Source organism: Acanthisitta chloris, unplaced genomic scaffold, assembly GCF_000695815.1.
Source record: "Acanthisitta chloris isolate BGI_N310 unplaced genomic scaffold, ASM69581v1 scaffold11969, whole genome shotgun sequence".
NCBI classification, from domain to species: domain Eukaryota; kingdom Metazoa; phylum Chordata; class Aves; order Passeriformes; family Acanthisittidae; genus Acanthisitta; species Acanthisitta chloris.
This window is the reverse complement of record NW_008690886.1, coordinates 1-21472: the sequence shown is the minus strand read 5'-3', so window position 1 is coordinate 21472 and position 21472 is coordinate 1. Positions and strand designations below refer to the sequence as shown.

The 21472-nt window shown below is 44.0% G+C and overlaps 2 protein-coding genes across 2 annotated transcripts; one reads left to right on the top strand and one right to left on the bottom strand.

Moving 5' to 3' along the window:
* Positions 1-3849: 3849 nt before the first annotated feature.
* ACP1 (acid phosphatase 1, soluble) lies at positions 3850-7094 on the top strand (the record flags this gene model as incomplete). Its single annotated transcript, XM_009082005.1, has 3 exons — positions 3850-3911; positions 6062-6167; positions 7017-7094. Coding segments are annotated over 3 exons (246 nt in total), but the record flags the coding sequence as incomplete, so codon positions are not given.
* Positions 7095-10871: 3777 nt separating this feature from the next.
* On the bottom strand, positions 10872-21166 carry FAM150B (family with sequence similarity 150, member B). The gene is made up of 6 exons (XM_009082004.1): positions 20895-21166; positions 18479-18532; positions 18308-18388; positions 15924-15990; positions 15158-15159; positions 10872-11198 (listed from the first exon to the last, which is right to left on the bottom strand). The coding sequence occupies exons 1-4, from the start codon at positions 21151-21153 to the stop codon at positions 15926-15928; spliced, it is 459 nt and encodes a 152-aa protein (XP_009080252.1). The 5' UTR covers positions 21154-21166; the 3' UTR covers positions 10872-11198; positions 15158-15159; positions 15924-15925.
* Between the last annotated feature and the right edge of the window lie 306 nt (positions 21167-21472).

The following is a 21472-nucleotide window of genomic DNA, read 5'->3' as shown; positions in this document are numbered from 1 at the left end:
TTGCTCACACCCGCGGATGGGCACAGCCCTGTCCCTCCCCCTGGGTCTGCCCTTCCTGCTTATCCCCTGGGCATGACGTGCCATGGGGAGGGAATATCCCTTTGGCTGGGTCAGCTCACCTGTCCTGGCTATGCTCCCTCCCAGGTTCTTGTGTATACTCTCACTGGCAGAGCATAAGACACAGGAAAGAAAAATGTCCTTGGTTTAGGATAAACACAACTTAGCAAAACCAAAACATCAGTGTATTATCACTGAATCCAAACACTGCACTAGACCAGCTACTGAGAAAATTAACTCCATCCTGGCTAAAACCAGGACACTCTGAAACACCTCCAGGGATGGCAACAAACGTTTTTCTTGTTACTAACCTTCATTGGACATACAGCTAGGATGCACTGGAGCAGTTTCTGCATTATAGGAAGATCCTGCCTTCAAATGTTTAGCATTTTTAAGTACTTTTTTGAAATGGACTTACTCTGGCAATCTGTGGTGCATCCTTCAGCAAGGAATTGTGTTTTTATTTAACTGGTCCTAAAAGATGCACAATATCTGTTCAGCCATCACAAAAAGCTTCTGCTCTTGCATGAAACTCTTGTAAAAATATTGAGTGCTGAATTAGAATGAAAGCACTCGAACCTGAGATTAGAAGCACAGCTGGTGGTAACTTCAGAGGAAAACATACCCTCGACACGTTCTTAAGTCAAAGACAGTTTGTCACTTGGAGGATTTCACTAAGTTTTACCAAAACTCGTATCTGTTTTCGTTAACAAAAGAACATGTATTTCCATGCTGCATTCCAGAGAGGTTGGAAGTAAATGTGGCTGCATCTCTTTAAATTGTTCAGACGCTCAAATAAATGCACATAACTTACTTCAGTTAACTATTCCCTGGATGTGAGATATTCCTCCAGGGCTTGACCTTTACTTCTGCCACTAGTTCTCTCACTGACAAAAAGATAAGTAGTCGTGTTATTGTCTTAGATTTCTGTTCCCTTCAGGATTTTGCTAGACCTTCCTGAGGTCATATTTACTTTCTTCACTTTCAAAGACTCCAAGTTTAGTGCTCTGGCTTTCTAAAATAAACTCTCTCGATTGGGCAGTTGCCCTCTACTGACCTCTCCTGCTGGTAGTCTCTGCTGAAATGATAAACAGAACTGAGCACAGCACCAGCTCGGATTTTCCAGTATTGTGCTGTTAGAATACTTACCAAAAAGGTCTGTTGTGATCTTTTCCTGTTCCAAGTTGTGGATTTGCTGTTTACCAGTGCTTACAAACACCATTATTTGTTGTCATACAAGCTAAATGGTGCTGAGACTACTCAACCAGTGTTTCAGTCACAGTGGTCTAATGTGTTTGTCTTCTTCAAAGATACACCTTGGAACCTTGAGAACTGTTCTTGGGCATTGGCAGAGTGGTGTATGAGCAGTTAAACTGAAGCCAAGCACCACAACAAGGTCCTCTGCCTTGGAGCAAACCTGGATATCCTCCCTGGCAGAGAGGAAATGAAAACACTTTAACCAAGACATTTACTTATACATTTTGGCAAATAAAGAGATTTTAAAGGCAGGAGAATATAAAATATTAATATACAGAGAGAGAAGGTAACAAGAATGAGACAATAAAAACCTTAACAGGATGAAAATGTGTCTAAAACATCCCAGTACAAGTAGTTTCTTTTATAAAGGAAGTCTTCAACCTCCTGAGCTACATGTGATGCTCATTTTGCACTGGTGTGAACTGATGACTCCAGGTATTTTTATGTCTTTCCCAAACTTCTGTCCAAGGGTCTCGGATTCTCTGACTGCAGACCTGATGTGGTGGTGTAGCACTTGTAGTAAGGGACTGGGCAGTGTAGAATAGGACTTTTCAGCCTGGCCAGGTTTGTGCAAGTGGAAGTGTCTTTGTTTCACTGTGAGAGACAAACTCAAGCATAGAATTTCGTGTGAGACTTGTTTCAGAACAGATTAAGAAAGATTTAATACAGAAGCTGCAGAAGTAGAGAGCAGGGATTTATCTTCTGTTGCCTTCAAAACACTGTCATGAGATAAGCACTTCATGCAATTATCCTCTTCACTCCTGTGGAAAGCTGTTACCCACCCAGGGAAAAGCACTTCCTTTCATGGAATTCTGTGCCTGATTATGGTAATCATGGATTTTCTCTTTTTTCAGTTCCAAACTACAAGAATGGTTTATGTAAAAGAGAATGTTGAATTGGTTGCATCTTACCAGTGATATTGGAAGTGAATGTTAAGTGAAAAGCACAAAAATAAGTGTATTTACCTACAGAATAAGGAGCTGTTACCACTTCAGTTGCTGGTGGGTTGCTGTGTATTCATGAACCCGCTGAAATTTTCTGAGCTCTTGTCTCCATGCACAAACCTCATAGGTTTTAATCAGTTTCACTTTTATTCATGCCGAGGCCAAATTGATTTGGGAGTGACTCATCCTGTGCATTTGCCTTGCCTGTGGAACAGAGATCAGCAGAAGGTTGTATTAACCACCGTTTCAGACGGGGTAAATCTGGGGATTACTGCCTGTCCCTGGGTTCCAGACAAAGTGTGATATCCCTTCTGCACACGAAGGGAGATGTTTGACACATACATGAGGATGTGTTTGTGCACTGCTGGCCTGGAGCATACATGAGGATGTGTTTGTGCACTGCCAGCCTGGAATGATGGTGATGGGCATTGCCCTTAATGGGAGGCTGTTGCTGCCTGGGCAGTGCCATCCATAGTTGACTACTTGAACTGAGCACTGCTCTTAAAATATGCATCAGGTTTTATGCCCTCAATTTCTCCCCACGAAATACTCATTTTCACAGCTTTGAGGAGTATCTTCAGTTCTCTGGAGTTTGTTCAATTAAATGTTTTGCATCTGATGCTGCAGTAGGGCTTGAAGGGCACAGGCCAAGTGGTGGTCTTGGTTTTAAGGCTGCAGCTGTGCTAGGGCTGATGGCAGGGCAGCAGTGTCACACTGCAAAATGTGGCAGGTGTGGTTTGCTTCTCACTGCCTTTATTTCTTTGTTACCTGGGCCTGTGAGGAGCAAATCTGTGCCCATGTGTTTTCACAGGGCCCAGTGCTCAGCTGTGGAGAGCAATCAGCAGCCTGTCGAGGTACTGCTTAGAGTTGCCAAGAAAACAGAGCTATTTCCACTGCAGAAATATTTTCATAGGTCAAAGGCACTGCATGAATGCAGCAAATATTTTTACAGTGCAAATAAACAAGTCTGCATTGGTTTTTGCCATTAACTCTTTCTTTCCACGTGCTCCCCTGACACACCTCTCCCCTCAGTTCCCTTTGTGTGCAGTGTTTCATTTATGGCTTTATTCTGGTGATCATTTCTGTCTGTCTTCTTGTACTCCCTGTTGTGGGAGCTTAATCAGTACCTGTTTGTTGTTTGCACAAAGAATAAGTTGGTATTTTGCCATCCCAACCTTTTTGTAATAGGTAAGTTTACCGGTTAAAACTCTTCTCTGAAGTAATTTGTCCACGTGGCATGCTTCCCACAGCTGGAAACTTGCTGTAGTTTTGGTAGTTAGAAAGCATTGGAGATGGCACTTGTAATGATGTTCTAAGTCTGTGCATGAAGTTAAACCAAAAAAAAGAAATGGATTGACCAGAGAGCTGACTTGGGTGTTTCTGTGGAATACTTGCAGAAATGGCTAAATAATCAGGGTACAGTATGCTTAAAATGCTCTAAGTCACTGTAAAAGTTGATGAAGGTGCAGGTTTGTTCTTTCCACCTGTGTCTCTCTTAAGAAATCACAAACACATCATCTGAAAATACTTTTTTCCTACTTCTATAAATCAAAGGCAGTTCATAGGGTAAAGCAGATATTTTTAATTCTAGGTTACTGCGGAGGATTTCCAGACCTTTGATTACATCCTTTGTATGGATGAGAGCAATCTAAGGTAAGGTATGGAGAAAGGGAACAAATTCTTATGGATTACTTGTAGTGATGCCTTATCAGTTGCCTTGGAGACAGATGTCACATTCCACTGCTTATCTTGTCTTGGGGTGTTTTACATGTATGTGAATGATGTCCTAATAGATGGATCCTTCACTTGTTTCAGTTTAATGAGCTAGAACTCAGTGGTTTATTTGTGTGACACTTGCCACTCAAGGATTAAGGACAGGGAAATTTGGTTTCTTTGTGCTAAGTGCAGCTGATGCCTCTGTAGTGAAGAATGAGAATGTACTTGCAAGTGATCTGTTTTTCTAATTGCACAGCAGCTAAAAGACAGACTGTGGGAGCTTGGAAGGGACTAAATATGGTGTGGTGTTTTTCTTTTTCCAGTAGAAATAGAGTGAGCTGTGAAAGAGGCGAGGTTGGCAGCTGGTGGAGTTGGGTCTCCTTGTCAGCCCTGCTCTGCCTGCTGTGCTTTGGGAAGGTTTGGGGCAGGAGCTGCCTGGGGTGACAATCCCGATATCACCAGCAAAGTTTCCACTCAATTACATCCACACTGAGGGTTAAAGAACTGAGCTTTAATAACTAGGAGGGTCAGAGTGCTTTAAGGGCTATTGTAAAGTTAGTTTCAAAGAACCAGACCAAACCACCACAACCCAGACCAAAACAAAAACCTGCCAGTAGCACATAACTTCTGGAAGCAGCACCACTTAACTAAGTAAGTACTACCTTGTTGAATTTCTGGGATGTGCAGAATGACCTCTGCCACCCCCTCAGGAGTGGGGGCAGTACCTCCTGCCCCCACTGCAGCATTCAGGTGGTGACTGACTGGGCTTACTGCTATTTTCACTGGAGTTCTGGAACGGAAACCCGAATCAGCAAGTCACACGGTGTGAGCTGTGGAGCAGAAGAAACATCAGAACTGTAACAGGGATATTGCTACTGCCATGCTTTAGTTTCACCTCAGACTTACACCAAGGTCAGGCGTTTTCCCTGGGAGTGCTGATTTGCAGCACTGGGAGGAGGGCAGGCTGGTCCAGGGGTGGAACAGAAAAGGAGGATTTGGGACATGCCTTTTCCTTAGTTCCAGAGCCACGTGGCCCTCTCCTGTTCATTAAGTGATGTGCCAAAAGCCTTGATGGGAGTGGTTGGACCTGTCTGTTAGCAGTAAAAGACTAGAGAATGTATTGAAAATCTGGAAATTCAGTCACTAACTTCTGAGGTGATAGAGGAGCCCTGATTTTTCCATAGGCAAACCCAGTATTGTGGTCTCACTGCTGTTTCTAAATGATCTGAAATCAATTTCTGAGTCAGAATTAGTAATTAGAATTTAATTTCTTAAAGCTGATTTGGTTAGGGCTAAGTGTTCACAGGGGTTGGGGTTTTTTTCAATTTTTTATTGGTGAGTAAGTAAATGATGATTTGGTGTGGAGATGTGCAATATCCTCTGGCAGCTCATTGTGAAAATCAGAGTACTGAGCTGCCTGTGACCCGAAGATGGTGAGAAGTGCACTTAACTGCTTCTGGGCTAATGGGTGGCCATGTGTGAGGAGATGGGGAAAATGCTGTCTCAAAACCAGAATGCTTTATCAGTGGGGGCAAGGTAGGAGACAGAGGATGTGACAAGCAATGAAGGGTTACAGTCTGTCAAAAGGAAAACTAGTGTAACTCACTGATTTACCATTTGCTGCTACCTGGAGTAGAACTTCATGTGAGTGAGAGAGAACTTGCAGCTTACCAATTTCAAACACGGGCTCTAAACAGATAGGAGAAGCTTACTCATAGTTCTGGGGAGATACCTGAGTATCTGTTTGTGTTCAATACCAGCTGAAGCAGATAATGAAAATGCTGATGATTGATTGGAGGAAGACGTCGATGAACTTACTGTAACAAAGTTTTGTTAAGCCCTAGGTTGAGTGCCTGACTGTTTATGCTCTGCATTAGGTGTCTGGTTTTGTCCTCCGTTCTCAGCTGAAAAAGACCCCACACAACAAGAAACACACAGGCCAAGCAGCAGCTTGGAGTGCACAGCACTGACTGAGCCCAGCCACGTGTTGTGTTTCTGTGTGGTCTAGAAAGAGTCATGAACATCCTGTGCTGCTGCCAAAATTCGGAAGAAAAATTCAGGGGAGGATTTTATTTTCTTTTTTGCAGAGATCTGAAACGGAAAAGCAACCAAGTTAAAGACTGCAAGGCCAAAATTGAGCTCCTTGGGAGTTACGACCCACAGAAGCAGCTCATCATTGAGGACCCATACTACGTATGTGTGAGACCTTCTTGTGGTGGCTTGGCTGAAAATTGTGTGTGGGTTGTGTGTGATCTTTCCAGGCCCCATGGCTGGCATGTCACATGCCATCTGATGTTGCAGAAAGCCAAGTGTACACATATCTTTTTAGTGACTTCAGAAAGCAGTGTAAGTTACTGGGATGGGAAAGGGAAACATATCTTTCTGCTCACAACAGTTACCCGAGTCATGCAGTGCACCTGTGTTTTCAGTATGGGTGAAGCTCTGGTCAGTCAGACTCCTTGCAAAAGGATGTGATCAGGAAAAATAAGAGAGACATGGACAGAGATGGTCAAAGAGGCTGAATAATACCAGCCAAGAGCAAACCGTTAGATTAAGAGTCTTCAGGAAAGAGAAGTGGGGAAGGTGCAATAGGGTTCTATAAAATCTTGGTGCCGTGGGAAAAGCTGAGTAAGGAATTGCTATTCATTGCCCAAGGAGTAGTGAGTATCAAAAGGTATTGGTGGGAAGCAGGTTCAAAACAGGATTCGTTTTGGTTTGGGGTTTTTCCTGCACAGTGCCTTGTTGGACTGTGAATCTCAACACGGCAGGGTAATGTGAACATAAAGAGAAAAGACTTCTAAGGGCTCCAAAAGTCATGGAACAAGTATGTGAAGGAAGCTCATCCGAGACTGTTGAGTGCAAGGTAACAGTGTTTGTGGAAATCCCTGAGCTCAGGTTAGAGAGAAACACGCAAAAACTATCACCAGGTATTGGCACAGTTTTCACTCTTCCCTAGTGTTGGTTGTTTGCCACTCTGCAGTTTGGTCTTTTGTTAATCCAGTGTTGTTATTCTTACATTCTCCTTCCTCTCTTCTCTCCTAGGGGACTGAAAAGGATTTTGAAACTGTTTACGAGCAGTGTGTCAGGTGCTGCAAAGCATTCCTGGAGAACCCTCATTAATGCTTCATCACTTCGTTTTTACAGGAAAATAATTAGCTGCTCCTCAACATGTAAAACTTACTTAATTGATGTATTTAAATTGTAAAATTATGCCTCCACGTTCAGTACTAACTCAGTTTTAATTTTGTGGTTTAGCTTTTCTGTCCTGGAGTGAGGAATATAGGAAGATTCTAACTGGCTTGCATGATCAGCCGTTTTGTCACACATCAGTGCAGTTGTATCATTCAGGATAGACTGATCTGTCACACTGCACAGGTAACATCTTGCTGTTATGTGCAGTAACATCTGCCTCCTGACTAATCCGAGCTCCTGGGTGTGTTAACTTCAGTCAGCTCCTCAGGGGGAGCCTGGGAGATCCTAGTTCATGTGTGAGGGAGGTGTGTCATCCCAGACACCAGGCAGCCTTGGGGTGGAAGCTGTTTCACTGGAGCCTGCTGGACTGACAGAACTGCTGCCTGACAGACAGCAAACTGCTCTTAGCACTGTTTGAAACCTTAAGCAAGCCAAACCTCTGTGTGCACCATCAGGATCCTGTGAAAATCGCTTACATCAGTTTAAATGTTTAGTTATTCAAAGAAGAAATAACTGTTGCTCTGGTACACTCTCATAATATTTCAGATGGGCCCAGTTCAGAGATTGATTAGGACTTGTCTGTCTAGTCTTCCTTTGCTCTCCTGTCAACCCTAGCACACTGTCACAGGTACACATCACAGTGTTTGCTTTGAGGACAGAGCACACCAGCTTAAAGGCTGAGGTGTGAAATGGTATTTTGTGTCTCATGCCGTAAAGTACTCAAATCCATGCAATGTAATAGATGAGAAATGTGCTCTAATCTCAGTTCCTTGGCGAGTGTCAGGCAGCGTTTCCAGATTTACTCAGGGGAAAGGAGAGCCTGTCAGAAGTGTTCTCAGCATGCAGCTCAACCTGGAGACAGCCCACCTGTAATGTAATACATGTTAACAGAAGGCCAGTAAGTAGAGAGTTCTGCTTTGGACAAAGTGTGAATGCTTTGTGAAAACCTATGCCTGATTGTCTGAACACCTCCTCTCCTGTCTGCCTTACAAGTGTGATGTGCTGAGATCGGCAATGGAACGGTACCATGGTCATTTTCCTCTTTTCAGTAATGGTATGAACTAGCATTTACCACATTATCTGTACAACTGGATCGATAAAATTTGCTTTCTGATTCAGCCTTGGTTTTGTCTCTTTCTGCCTGTTTGCCACGTGCTCACGGTGCTGCATTCCCCGGGCTCACTCCGTGTGCTGCAGCCTGCCTCAGGGGTTGAGCCTCCTGGGACTTGTGCTGTGCAGCAGCTGTTTGTGCTGGAACTCCAGTCAGACACAGAACCTCAGGACCTGCTCATGGAAAGGCAGGTGGGAGAGGGACACCTCAGGACAGAAACCAGTCTGTGTGTGTTGTACTGCCAGTAGTTCTGACTTTAAAACCAAGCTAGGAATTTGCAGCTTAATAGCTGCTTCACTTCAGGGACAAAAAGTAATGTAATATTTCAGGTCTGATGAAGCTCTGACTCTGGAAAAATTACTTTCCATTGCTTTTATGAGTGCTTTGACAAAGCAAATGAGGAAAAATGATGGGCAGTTAGGGGCAAAACATCTTACATGTGGGTTTATGCTCTAACCTCAAAAGTGGAAGTCTTTGGGCATAATATAATTTTATCTGCCAGAACAACCATTGCAAATATTCCAGTGAAAGTGAATAACTCAGGAGGTTGAGAGCATGATGGGTTTTGCTTTCCCATTCTTGGCCATGTAGGAATTCAACCTATAGTTTCCTACCTATTAAAGCTCAGATTTAAAGGTCGTAAATATTTATGTTTGAGCTGCTGGGGTAACAGAAAGCAGATAAAAGGGTCTGGCTGTTTACCTTCACTAGGCTTAGGAATCTTCTGTAAAGTAATGCTAAGTCAAAAATATTTGTGTTAAATTCAGTTCAGATTTTAAAGGTTTCAGCCTTGAGGTATATTTTCAGCAAGTAATCTATTGGCTCTGCTAGGAGGAAAAAGGTGATTGATGGATTTTCTTACTATGATATGTCATACAAATTTGTAGAAGCCATGAACACAGAGCAAGAGGTGCCTTCAGGGGGGAGAGGTGCACAGAACCATTACTTGGGTTCAGCCAGAAACTGTGAGCATAGGATTAGTACACAAATCATGTCTCTTACACATGAAAAATGCCACTCATGAAAAATGTAATTTTGATTGAAAAAATACAGAACTGACTCCTCCTCCCCCATGCCTTGTTTTATTCTAGACAGAAAAGTTGCACCTAAGCCTAAATTAAAAAGAGAAGTCTGTTAGGGTTGTATGTTCCGTCAGAGCACGGTCACGTCTGCCAAATCCAGGGAGAGCCTCAGTGGGATCATCTGTATTAATGGATTAAATCATTAAACAGGTCACTGTTTTCCTTTTACAAGGTTTTTGTTTAACCAGATTTAAGGTGCCCCACTGGAAAGGAAAGATGCACAGTATTTAAAAGTCCCGTGCACAGCAGGCTCTGATTTCAGTCAGTGCAGCCACAGTGAGGCACAGAGCTGCACACATGGTCACTGCAGATGAGCAGCTGAGTGGATCCTGTGGAAGCAGATCTGTCACTCCCAGGTTTTCACAGGCATATGCTGCTTCCAGTGAGAAATGGAACTTTAGCATTTAGTGATCACTGAAAGCTAATAAAAATAGGTCCTTCTCCCCTGCTAAATACAGCTGTGTCCTGGGGTGGGGCTCTGTCCTGCTGCCTGCAAATCCCTCTTCTCCTGAAGAGCCAGATGCTGGAGGCTCTGCAGTGTGAGCTTGGAGGATCTCAGCCCCTGGAGTTCCCTGGGTGTGGAGGGGTGTGTTGGTTCTTGGGTTTATGTGCTGTGGTTTGAATTAGGCTAGAATGGAAGCTAAATGCCAGTATTAAGATAAAAGTCCCTGTGGTTCATCTACAGATTGCACATAAAAATGTTCTTCCTGTTTGAGCCATTTTATTGTGACAACTGGATTTAACATCTGCCTTAAGGAAGAGAGGGAAACGTGTGTTAAGGCTTCTCCAGTAAGTGTTCACTGACTCCTTCGGAATGTTACGGCACTGAAATGATTTATATTGCCTCACAGTGCCATGAATAGGCTGCAGGTTATTCAAACCAACAAACACAACCCCCTACAGGCAAAGCCCAAAAGATGTGTTGGCCATAGTAAGGTTGTGTTCTGTAATGCTGCAGAGAACTGGAGCAGCCTCGTGGCCTGGGCAGTGTGCAGGGCTGGAGCACCCACCCACAGCCTGCCCGGGTTTGTCTGAGCTGGGCACCCTTCCCTTGGCACACAGTGGGCTCCTGGGGCAGGAGCTGTAGTGTGGGAGGTGCTGGTGGCACTGGGAGGCAGCTGGTCTACTGGGATTCCTCGGCCAGACAGAGAACTGAGGACAACTTCATACCAAACACTTTATTACTGACGCTCGTTATTTACAGTATTTACATATTGCACGTTTGCTGGAATGTTTTGTACATTTAGTATAGAAAGTAAATTAATGGCAGCTTGTGTCTGTGTACAAAATCCATGCTCCACTGTCCCAGAGAGGATGTCTACCTGGAACTGCGTTCCTGTTCGTCATGCAGTTTGTACTCCTAGGGTACAATGTGACCCCAATGCAAGTCTGTTTTAACCAAACTTGTAGAAAGTTGCATAAGCATGAAAGTTATCAAGTGACCACAACTACTGTGGAGCAGATCTTTAGTAGGTCTAGATATACAAACAAACATTCCTTGAAATTGTAGAGTTAAGCAATAGAACATCAACTTTCTTGGTGAAATATTCGTGTTTACGTCATTTTTGGCAGCATTACACATCGGTTGTAAAGTGTGTTCTGAGGGATGGAGCACTGAGTACCACTGGCAGTTCTGCTACTGTAAAGAATGTCAACCTGCAAACTGTTGATGCCATACAAAACACATGGTAGGAGAATTACGGGGAGTCGTCTGTCGGTCTGCAAAAATAAATCTCTTGTTCACAATGGAGTATGCTAAAAGGTAGTAAGTTCTGTTTCCCTGTTGGTTTCCAAGGCACTTCTCTTGGTTCTTGGTGTTTCTTGTCATGGGAGTAACATCTGGTGGCTTAAAAGAGAGAAAAAAATTGCCTTTCATTGTCTTTTGTACTGACACGTGTTTGAGAATCTGTTTATCATAGTGCAAATAAAACTGGAGAATTCACAGAATCACAGAATAGTCAGAGCTGGAAGGGAATCCTTGGGGCTCACCCAGCCCAACCCCTGCCCTGCACAGACATCCCTGACAGTCACACCCTGTGCTGAGAGCATTGGCCAAACACCTCTGGAGCTCTGTCAGCCTTGGGGCTGTGACACTGCCCTGGGAGCTGTTCAGGGCCCAAACACTCTCTGTAATAACTTTGGAAAGATCCAGTAGTGCATTTCTGATTTAGCTTAGTTCATATCAACCTGACTGTTAAATTAATGCTTTGTTTGTTAATCAAGGCTGAAATTTTGGCAAGTATCCCTTTTTGTGCTGGTTTATTGTAGGTAGATGAGGAAAATTCAAGTTCTGCCTATTCAAAATGTGCTGATAGGTCTGTCCTGTCCTGTCCTGTGAGTGCAGCTGTGAAGTCAAAAAGTGAATAAACAGCAGGAGTAGCATTAGAAGATTGCAAATTTCTGCCTTAATGTATTGGTCTCAAGAAGCTATTGGTAGAATGTCCAGTTGGAAGGATCTAGGAAGGATCTGATGTTTCACTGGGTCCATTTGTGAAGAAACTTGGATTCGTATAAACAAGAAACAAATAGAAGTAAATTTCTGAGATTTGGTTGTATAAATAGAGCCCCTGGAACGTGCAAACACTGAGCAGCACAGGCTGAGCAGGGGCTGCAGTGGTTCCATTAACTGTTCTATTAACTCTTCCCAGAGTAGTTTCTCAGGATGAAACTAAACCTATTTCTGGGATACTCATCTCAAAATCACTGAGTCAAAATAGAGGTTTCCACATTGCTCATGTACATCTCTTGTCTGTACTCCAGAAATGCTGATTCCAAGGCTGAGCAGTGAAGATTCTCACAACCCTTCTTCCCACAGCTCCTAAGCAAACAGTGTGACAGTGCACACACCTCTTTCCTGTTGGCTGAGCATGGTAACTCCCGTGGTCACTGAGTTCTCTGGTACTTTGGCTTGCTCTGCATTTTCTGCTGCTTAAATATAATTCGTAATAGAATCATTTGGATGCAGAGTCAGTTGCACTTGACAAAGCCATTGGAAATCAAGCTATTGGTGCATACAGAAATACTTGTTAGTAGTATTTAAACATTTAGTTTTGCAGGTTTTGGAAGCTATTAGGAAATACAATAATGTTACAGAAAAGCTTAACGTGATTTAGTTTCTTACTGGCTTCGCAGATAGGACAAATCCTTTTCCTTAGAGGGGAAGCTGATGTAAACTTTGATTTCATCTAGCTTACTTTGTGTCTGTCAGCTCCCACTGAACCCTGTGTAAGGGTGATGTTCAGAAGACATGGGCATGCTTGTGGTGCCACTGACAGATGCTGAGTTTGTAACAGAGTTTTTCATTGCTGATGGGAACATGCAGCTCACTGAGGCTGAAGCAGTGGGTAGGATGCTTGTTTGTCCCCTCATCTGCACCTGCCTTTGTATGGCTGTCTGATCAGGAGCTGTGGCTCTTCAATTCCCAGTGCTCAGCTGCAGTACAGTTTTCTAAGCACCTGGAACTTTCAGAAACCCTTGAGAAGGCCCAAGATTTTAGCATTGATAAATCTGTTGAGATTTTAAAAGAAAAAAACCAGTTACTTTTCATTATTTTTCAATGGGAACTGTTAGGGAGCTGGGAGCAGAATGAGGCTGAGGAACAGGACTCTAGCCTAGCTGTGCTGACCACGACAAGGGGCTACAGGCTGAAATGAATCAGTGCTGGTGGCAGCCAGGGAATATGGCCTGGGCTGCTGACTGGGGAAAAAACTGCACTACTGAGTGGTGTGGCAACGCAAATCTGCTGCTTTGGCTTCACTCATGCAATCTCAGCAGGCTGCAGGGCTGTTACTGGGTCCCTGCACTGCTCATGGCTGGGTCAGACCCTGGGAACAGGCACTCTGGAAACAGGTGAGGTGGAGCTCAGTTAAATGTGTGTCACATAACCGAGAGAAGTGAAGGCTCCCTAAGACACATTGTACCACCAACACACACAGACACCACTTAGGTGTGTGCTGTAACAGTAACAGATGTCCAATTCCTGTCTTACTTTCTTGTTTGATCTTAGCTCTGAGTTTCAATGCCTTGTGTCCTTGAAAGCTGTGATAGTCCAGAATGCATTTTAAATACAAACAAATCTCTTTTCTCTCGCCAAGCTGATCTCTAAACACGGGGAGATGTCCACAGATCTGAAAAATGCACAAAAAGTGCTAGCTTGCCAAAGCAATAATTAATCTATAGCCCAGCCCACTTATAAGCCTCCAATGAAATGAGAATCAGATACTGAGCAAAACAGGAAATGTAATTTGCTAGTGAAAAAACACCAGGCATGGACAATTCAGAAGGTGTTATTTTGGTGGGTTATGGTACAGGAGTTTGACTTGTAGCCTTATGGCAGAAAGCAGAAGTGTCTGCCTCCTACAGACTGTAAATGAAGTCTTGGTGCACCAGAGAGCATCTTAAGTCAGAAGTGGCTTTGACATCTCTTCTCACAGACTGTAAATGAAGTCTTGGTGCACTAGAGAGCATCTTAAGTCAGAATTGGCTTTGACATCTCTCCTTTCTATGTGTAAGTGGGACTACATTCAAAACCTTGCAGCTTCTGGAAAACAACTTGCAGTCATGCTAACTCTACCCTTTGTGGAGGAAAAGGATCATTTAACACAGGCACAAGTACAAACCCAACATGTTTTTCTACAGCTCAGTCCATCAAACGATGGAGACAAACAGAGCCTGCACTGTCCCTTCCTGTGAGAGGGCAAATCTCAACCACTCAGCCTGAACTTAGGCAGTGGAAAAGCTCTGAGGGGAAAGGAGGCTTAATTTTCTGGAGGCACCTGTGAATCTCGAGGCACATGTAGGGAATAGTCTTCCTTTCTACTAACAGAGGTTGCTGAGGAACTCTCCACTCCTGGTTTGTGTCTATGTGGAGAATGACCCAAGTGGAGAGTTGTTATTGATGTGTGAACTGGTGCCTGCTGGTTGTCAAAGGTCTTGTGTGGGCGATGGAATTTTTTAAAATGGCATTTTTAGAACTGTGAAAAATTTAATTTAAAAACCATGGCATTTTTAGAACTGTGAAAAATTTCATTTAAAAAATAAACTTTTTTAAAACTCTGGGAGAGAAACGTGAACTACTTCACTTACTGTTCCCTCACATGACAAGTTCATGTTTACCTAACAGGATGCTAAGATAAAGCTCAAACTTTCTGAGGAAGGGGACTCTGCTACTCTGATATAGCTGCTCATCAGTAACAGCATCATTCACCTGTTTGCAGAGCTGAACAGCTTAGGTCTTATTTATCCAGACAGACAGATAGACAAGACAGACAGGATGGCCTGTAGCCACCCTTTATGAAACTGAATGGCTTTACCGTGTGTTCCTGCAATTGTCTTTTCTTTAGCTTAAACAGTTCCAGTTCCTTTAGCTGTCCTCAGGACCTGAGTTCTCGGGGCCTTTGCTCATCCCTGGTGCTCCTCTCTGGACTCTCACAAGGAGCATCCACATGTCCTCAGTGTGGTGCCCCGAATTAAATGCAGTATTCCAGTAACAGGGATTATTTCAGGGTTTCATAAACAATGATCCTATTTACGAATTCCAACAGGGTTTCATAAACAATGATCCTATTTACAAATTCCAACATGTTGTCTGACATTAAATTCTCAGGTGTGGCATGTCTGACTTGCTTAGTTTACCATCCACCACAGCCCCTACGTTTTGGACAGAACTACCTGTCTAACTGTTCACAAAATGCCAAGTATTCCTACAGCATCATTCTGCTCTTTACATTTTTTCCTGGCTTTAGGCTATTTGGCTTATTTGCCAGCATTCTTGTACTCTATCATGGTTGCTTGTACACTACTGTAATCCATGCACACAGTCTTTATCACCCAAGTTATTGATGAGGATACTCAACAATCTCATGCCCATATTGAAGCTGTGACACTGCTCAATGCATTTTGCCAGTTTTGACAGTGAAGCACCAACAACTTATTTGTGTATCTTTTCCCACTCATTTTTACATTTGTCTTGATCCCATTTCCCCAGGCTGCCTGCAAGAATGCCATGCAAACAGAGCCAATACTTTAAAAAATAAGCTTAAATGCTTAATATTTATTACTTTTTCTCACTGTGGATTTCCTCACAGAGTTAAAATAGCTTGGTTTGACAGCATTTGTTACTGAGTCCATGGGGTGATTGTTTATCCTTTTGTTACAGGGATAAGGGGATATCTTTGTCTCAGGTAAAAGCTAAGGACAGGATGTAATTAGTCCTTTTTTATTCTTATGTGACAGTCTTCTAAACACAAATAGTTTGGAAGTACCTTCTGGTTTAGTTGGTTGGCTTTTGTTTTTGTTTCCCAAGCATTTGTGGGAAGCAGAGCTTGTCAAAAAGAGAGGAAACAAATCCATAGGCATGAGAGGAAATCCCAGGAAACCTAAGTCGCCTAAAGTGAGGTTATCAGTGCTGCTAATGGTGCACTTTAATTGAGCTGATGCGTAAGCACCTGCAAGCTCTCTGCCTTTCCGAGGGCTCCACCTGCACCCATGACTTTTCGTGCATGAAACACCAAGGCCACTGCTTTGCTGTGTGGTGGGATGTCCCGACTGCCAGGGGAACCTTACCTTTATCCTTCCATGCACATCGGGCTCACTGCCAACCGAGTAAGAAGCCTGGCACATCTTTTGTAGTCTGCCATGAAAAAAACACATAAACAGATTACCAGAGCAACCAGTTTTGCCTTTAAAATTCAAAATTTACATCAGTGTGCTAACTGGTGTCATCATAAAGTTCAGTGAATACCTTAGTTAGCAACAGAATAGAAATGGAGTCCTCAGAAATGGAGTGTGGAAAAACTGTGTGACTGAAAGTCAAGTCTAATGGCACATGTGACTACAACGAGTTCTGTCTGTCTGCAAAGAGCAGGATGTGCTGGGAGGGTCTCCAAGTGTGTGTGTGCATCAGACTTCAACACCTGTGGCTGTGCTCATGTCTGGGAGCCAAACATGTGACTGCAGAGTTTCTGCACTAGAGGCAGAAAAAGTTTCTGCACTAGAGGCTACAAGTCTCTCAGCTCAGTGTGGAGCAATGCCACTCTCCAGTGGAGTTCCCTCCTGGGAAAACTGGATAAAACCATCTCCTGCTCATAGGAGTGCTAAGTCCAGCCCAAACAGGTGACCACATCATAAAAATCCATTCATAACCATATCAAGTTTCACCTTAAAACTAGTAAAATTAGTTTTTCCGCTGTAGTCCTATGAGTTGTTTGTATTTTAGGCACTTTCTTCTTTTTGATGCACTTATAACTAGGGCCAGAATCAACACAAAACTGAGAAAATCCATCAAAAGGGTTTTCTCGTTAACATGACAAACTGAAAGCGAATGTAGCAAAATTGGGTTACGAACAGATAGCAAAGTACTTTAGTTTCTAGGTGCCAGTGCTACTGCCCTGTACAAAGCACTAGAAAGTATGCCCACAAAATGCTCTTGCACTGCCTACCATCATGCTGCAGCATCAGAGATGCTTTTAATTTCTTTTAATTTGTTGTTTGGCCTCTGAACTCCTACAGAGAATGACCAGTATTACCTGAGGTCAGAACAGTACCAAGAACTGACATCACACTGTGCACGGGGGGTGAAAGCAGCCTGGTTATCTCATTTTCCTAGAAGAAAGTCACTGTGAGGAGCTGCTAATTAGCCCAGTCTGGTAACTGAGGTTGATTTTGGTTAGGCATTGTTTCATTAATGAGTAACTGTGTCTGGTGGTTCCTAGGGATGCAATGGTAACAATCCCTCACTCACAGCACAGTTATGCTGTAGGTGCCATTCATACATTTCTCCTCTATTATCCAGACATCATGTTGGTGGGCATGACCTGCCAGAAGGAAAAGGCTCATTTAGACTGTCAGACCAACAAGTTTTTAGCTTCACTGCTTAGGGTACTCGTTAGTGCTGAGCCAAGTAATGTTTGTGCTGTGATCCTTATGAAAAGGTCCTATGACCATTTGCTTGTTCAAAACAGACAAGTTATGATCAACTTACATTTCCTCCCATGCACAGAGTGTGACCTGGTCTACAAATCCTTGTCTTTCCAAGGAATTCATAATCTGAAGCCTTACAAATAGGGAAAGCGCCTACGGTTCTTACCAAATATGCCTTTAAAATATATTGGGCTGAAATATTTATTAATACTTGAAACTTGGAGTCTGCAGCTCTTGTTTCTATTCCCAGCCCTGCCACTGACCCAACTGTGTGACCTCAGACAAGTAAAATAAAGTGTGCTTCCACCCTGAAAAGGCTGCACTAAAATAGCCTCTGCTTACTCAACAGGTCCACTCAGTGTGAACCTGGAGTCACATCTACTGACTGAACAATGTGTTCGAATTTTGATTCAGTTCTCTGTGCTGCCAACAGCGATGAGATATCAGGACCTGCATTTGCTTATTTGTGCCCATCAGAACTTTGATTTTTTTATTATTTTACTAAGCCTTAGGAAGTTATACTTTGGTAATTCACTAAAGACAAGTGTTGCAAAGATTCATTGTCAGCATCACTGATAGATTGGTAGCTGAACAGCCAAACCAGAAAATGTCTATTAGAAATGTTCTCCATACATAACCAGTGAAAAGCAAACAATCCCGCCTGGATTTCTGATCCTATCTTGGATTTGCAGCACTAGGAGTTAAATCTGAGACGTTTGTGAGAGGAGCTGTGTTCCCATGAGAAGCCAGCACTGGGTTTGGCTCCGGGGAGGCAGATACACCCGTGCCAAACACAGTGTTTGGGCCATTCACACAGGGTTTCTGCAGCGAAACACTTGTGTTTCCACTGCCCTCACTGCAGTGCTGACGCTGTCCTAGCAGCGCTGCAAAGCATCCTCAGTACATCTCAGAGCACTCCAGACTCTGCACTGCAAGGGCCTAACATTGCATCACCCCTGGGGCCTGACAGAGCTCTAAACGTCAGGGTTTCCCTTGGGTTCAGGCCAGTCTCTGCTGCTGGCACTTACATGCTGGAATGGTGCAGTCCCTGGTATTGTGATAAAGCCGATGAAAGTGTTTGCTGCATTTTGGGCTGAAGTAGAGTGGACCTGAAATAGAAAGAAAAAATGAGTTCTGAATCAGCACAGCTCACTGTGTGCACATGAAGGGTTGGAGAGCAGTGCACAACTCAAACATACCTGTTAAATGCTTTAGGAACTTGTCTTTCATCCTCAGATCTCTGGGAACGATTTCTGTAGGACAGAGGAAAGAACAGTCACTCTGCTGCACTAAGCACAGTATGAGGACAGGGAATACTCTACCCAGCAAACATCACCACTACATCTTCACAGGTGCACAGAGGTCAAAAGTCCTTTGCATACAGTTGGCCAAATTGCAAGCACTTGTTTTATGCAGGAAGCCACTGTAAAATGCTCTGTGAAACACAGTGTGAGGGTGAAACAAGCAATGCCTGTTAGGTATGCAGTCATTAGTGACAATGATGATTAACTGACAGACAGATTTGAGCTCTCTGTGAACATGTAACATTGTTGAGTTTACCTAGATTTAAATTCTTCCAGAAATTTGAGCTCGTGGTTGCTCAGAAAGAGCATATTATGCTGGTGGTAAAGACTCAAAGCTATACTCAAGTTTGGGTTTGTGGCTTGTAATTCCCTTATGCAGATGTACCCACTGCTCTGTCCCAGGTGTGTTTGTACACGCACAGTTCTGCTGGATTGATCTGCTTACAGGAATTTCCTTCCCTCCCGTTTAGCAGTAAATAAACTTCACAGGAAATGATGCTGAGCAAATTGCTCTCCCTACATTTGTGGTTTGCTGCCTCGCGGTCTGCGTTCGGCAAAGTGAAACTGGTTTACTGAAATCCATTTGAGCCCTGACGCTGCTGTGACTTGCTGATTTACAGCTCCCTCTGATTGCTTTCCGTCCCCAGCTCGGTGCTGATGGTGCACGATGCCCTGCACGGGGCTCTATTTGTTTGACCAGAAGTGCCTGGGCAGCCTTTTCGCTCCCCTGGCTCCTCTTAGCAGATAGAAAGCAGAGAGTGTTTCCATTCAGATCTGATTCACTCCTGAGGTCAGACACTTCTCGAAAGTCATTCTTCATTTACTTCTAACTTTAGTCCGTGTAAGTAAAATTGACCATACCGTGTTTGACCTAATTATGTCATGAAGAGCATTAAAAACACACATGCTTCACTCAGAAATTTCCCATGGGACATCTCACTGGCAAAAGCGATGCCAAACCTGAAATGAAAGACTCTAACTTTCTGGGAATAACTCCATTATAACGAGAGAATGAAAAACCCTGCTCAGGAGTCAATAACAACACTGCCAACTAATCTGCAAAGCAGGTTTATTAGTTTCATCAGCAGCACCAGCCAGATGTGCTGATGGAAAGACCGAAAACACTACAAGAACTGTGACCAAAAGCTGCAGCCACGTGCCAAGGTGAGATCTAGAGCTGTGCAGATCAGGGTTCCCTGCTCAGTTTCAGCAGTTAGAAACCAAAACGTTCTCCCCATGCTGATCGTAAGTAGAACAAAATCATCTTCCCTTGTATGTTCATTAATCATCCAGATGGAGAAGCAACATTTGCATGACAAGCAGCAATAAATGCTATCGTGAGGACATTTGAACGAGAGTGAAGAAAAGGTACAGTGAAGCTCTATGAGATCAATAAACCCCAAATGAATAGCACACTAGAAAATGAAAGCCAGTTTGGAGAAAGGTGAGCAGACATCTGCTGGGAAATATTCAGGAGTCACTTTGAGCGGGAGGGGTAAGATGAGCAGCCCTAATGCTGCTGGGCTGGGAGTGACAGGGAACAGTTAGACAAGGCAGCAGGAGAAGCCAAATCAACTTCCAAATGGATGCACAGAAGTACATCAGAAAACTGAGCGGGAATTATCCATCACCGTGTGGCTCGGTACTGGTACTCCTGCACTGCTCTCTGCACCCGGAGCATCTCAGACAGGATCCTGGGCTGTCCCAGGAGGTTAGAGAAGAGCCAGTCAAACGGGCTGAGGACTGCAGGAGTGTCCCAGTCTGCTCACAGCTGTACAGTGACAGGAGTGTTTCAGTTCCCTCCCACTTCAAAGGTGCTACCTGTGGAGTGCAAGAGGAACTAACGAGCGGAGCAAAAGGTTTAACGAAGCTGAGCTGCAGGAAAGACTCCTAGATCTGAGGTCTTTACAGTCCTGCAAGGGAATTCTTGCTAAGGTCACTTCCAGGAAACACTTAAACCAAGCACATTACAGTAAGTGGTAAACTTCCAGGAAAAAGAGTGTGTCCATCCCTTGTTTCTTTGATTGCAACCCATTTCAGTCTTTTCCCTTATTAATAGGTTTCATTCAAAGCCACAGGAAGTTGGACTTCCAGCTGAGTACATTATCCAGAGAGTGAAAGACTCCGAGATGTGAACGGAGGTTTCCTACTCCAAATTTGCCATCTGTGTCTGTTTCTGATACCAAAGGGAATCTGCAGGTATTTTGAGCAGAGAATTCCCAATATAAAATTAGCAACCTGATGCGATGTCTCATTCACCAGGGCACTCTGGGGAAAAAAGAGATCCCTTATGTCATGGACCGTGACTTACCGACTCTCTGCTCGTCCTGGTATCCTCCGTAGTCAGCCACTTCCCTTCGGTCCAGGGTGTAATCATGCTTGGAGAGGTACTGCATCCCACTGTCCTTCTCCAGGTGGTACCTTTTCAGTTCCTGAATGATCTCCATGATCAGATTTAAGAGACTTTGCTTGTCCTTCAAATCTCCAGAGTCGGTTTTCTCTTTGCAATATCCTGCTGAGAGCATTAAGAGTACCAGCCCCAGCAGCCCAGGAGACCTCAGTCCACTCATTGCAGTCCGACCTGAGAGCACGAGGGGATGAAGAGGAAGGATCCGCTGCTGCGGGAGGCCTCCCGTTTAACTGGAAGAGAAAATCGGGGGGCGGGTCGGAGGTGGGGAGACTTGTAGGGGTGAAATCCGAAACACGACGGGAGGAACGAGAGCAGAGCGCTCCGCGGGCGAAGGCACAGAACGCGGAGCGGCAGAGGGAGCAGCAGAGGGAACAACAGGGGGAACAACAGGGGGAACAACAGAGGGAACAGTGCGGGGAACAGTGCGGGGAAAAGCAGGGGAGCAGTGCGGGGAGCAGTGCGGGGAACAGCAGAGGGAA

What these genes read in the sequence shown, in the direction of transcription:
- FAM150B (XM_009082004.1), bottom strand. Translation starts at nt 21,153, where the DNA reads ATGAGTGGACTGAGGTCTCCTGGGCTGCTGGGGCTGGTACTCTTAATG. An exon ending in GTTCCTAAAGCATTTAACAG is followed by an intron (nt 18,389 to 18,478) that starts GTATGTTTGAGT and finishes TTTCTATTTCAG; the next exon opens with GTCCACTCTACTTCAGCCCA. An exon ending in GGACTGCACCATTCCAGCAT is followed by an intron (nt 15,991 to 18,307) that starts GTAAGTGCCAGC and finishes TTTTCATGGCAG; the next exon opens with ACTACAAAAGATGTGCCAGG.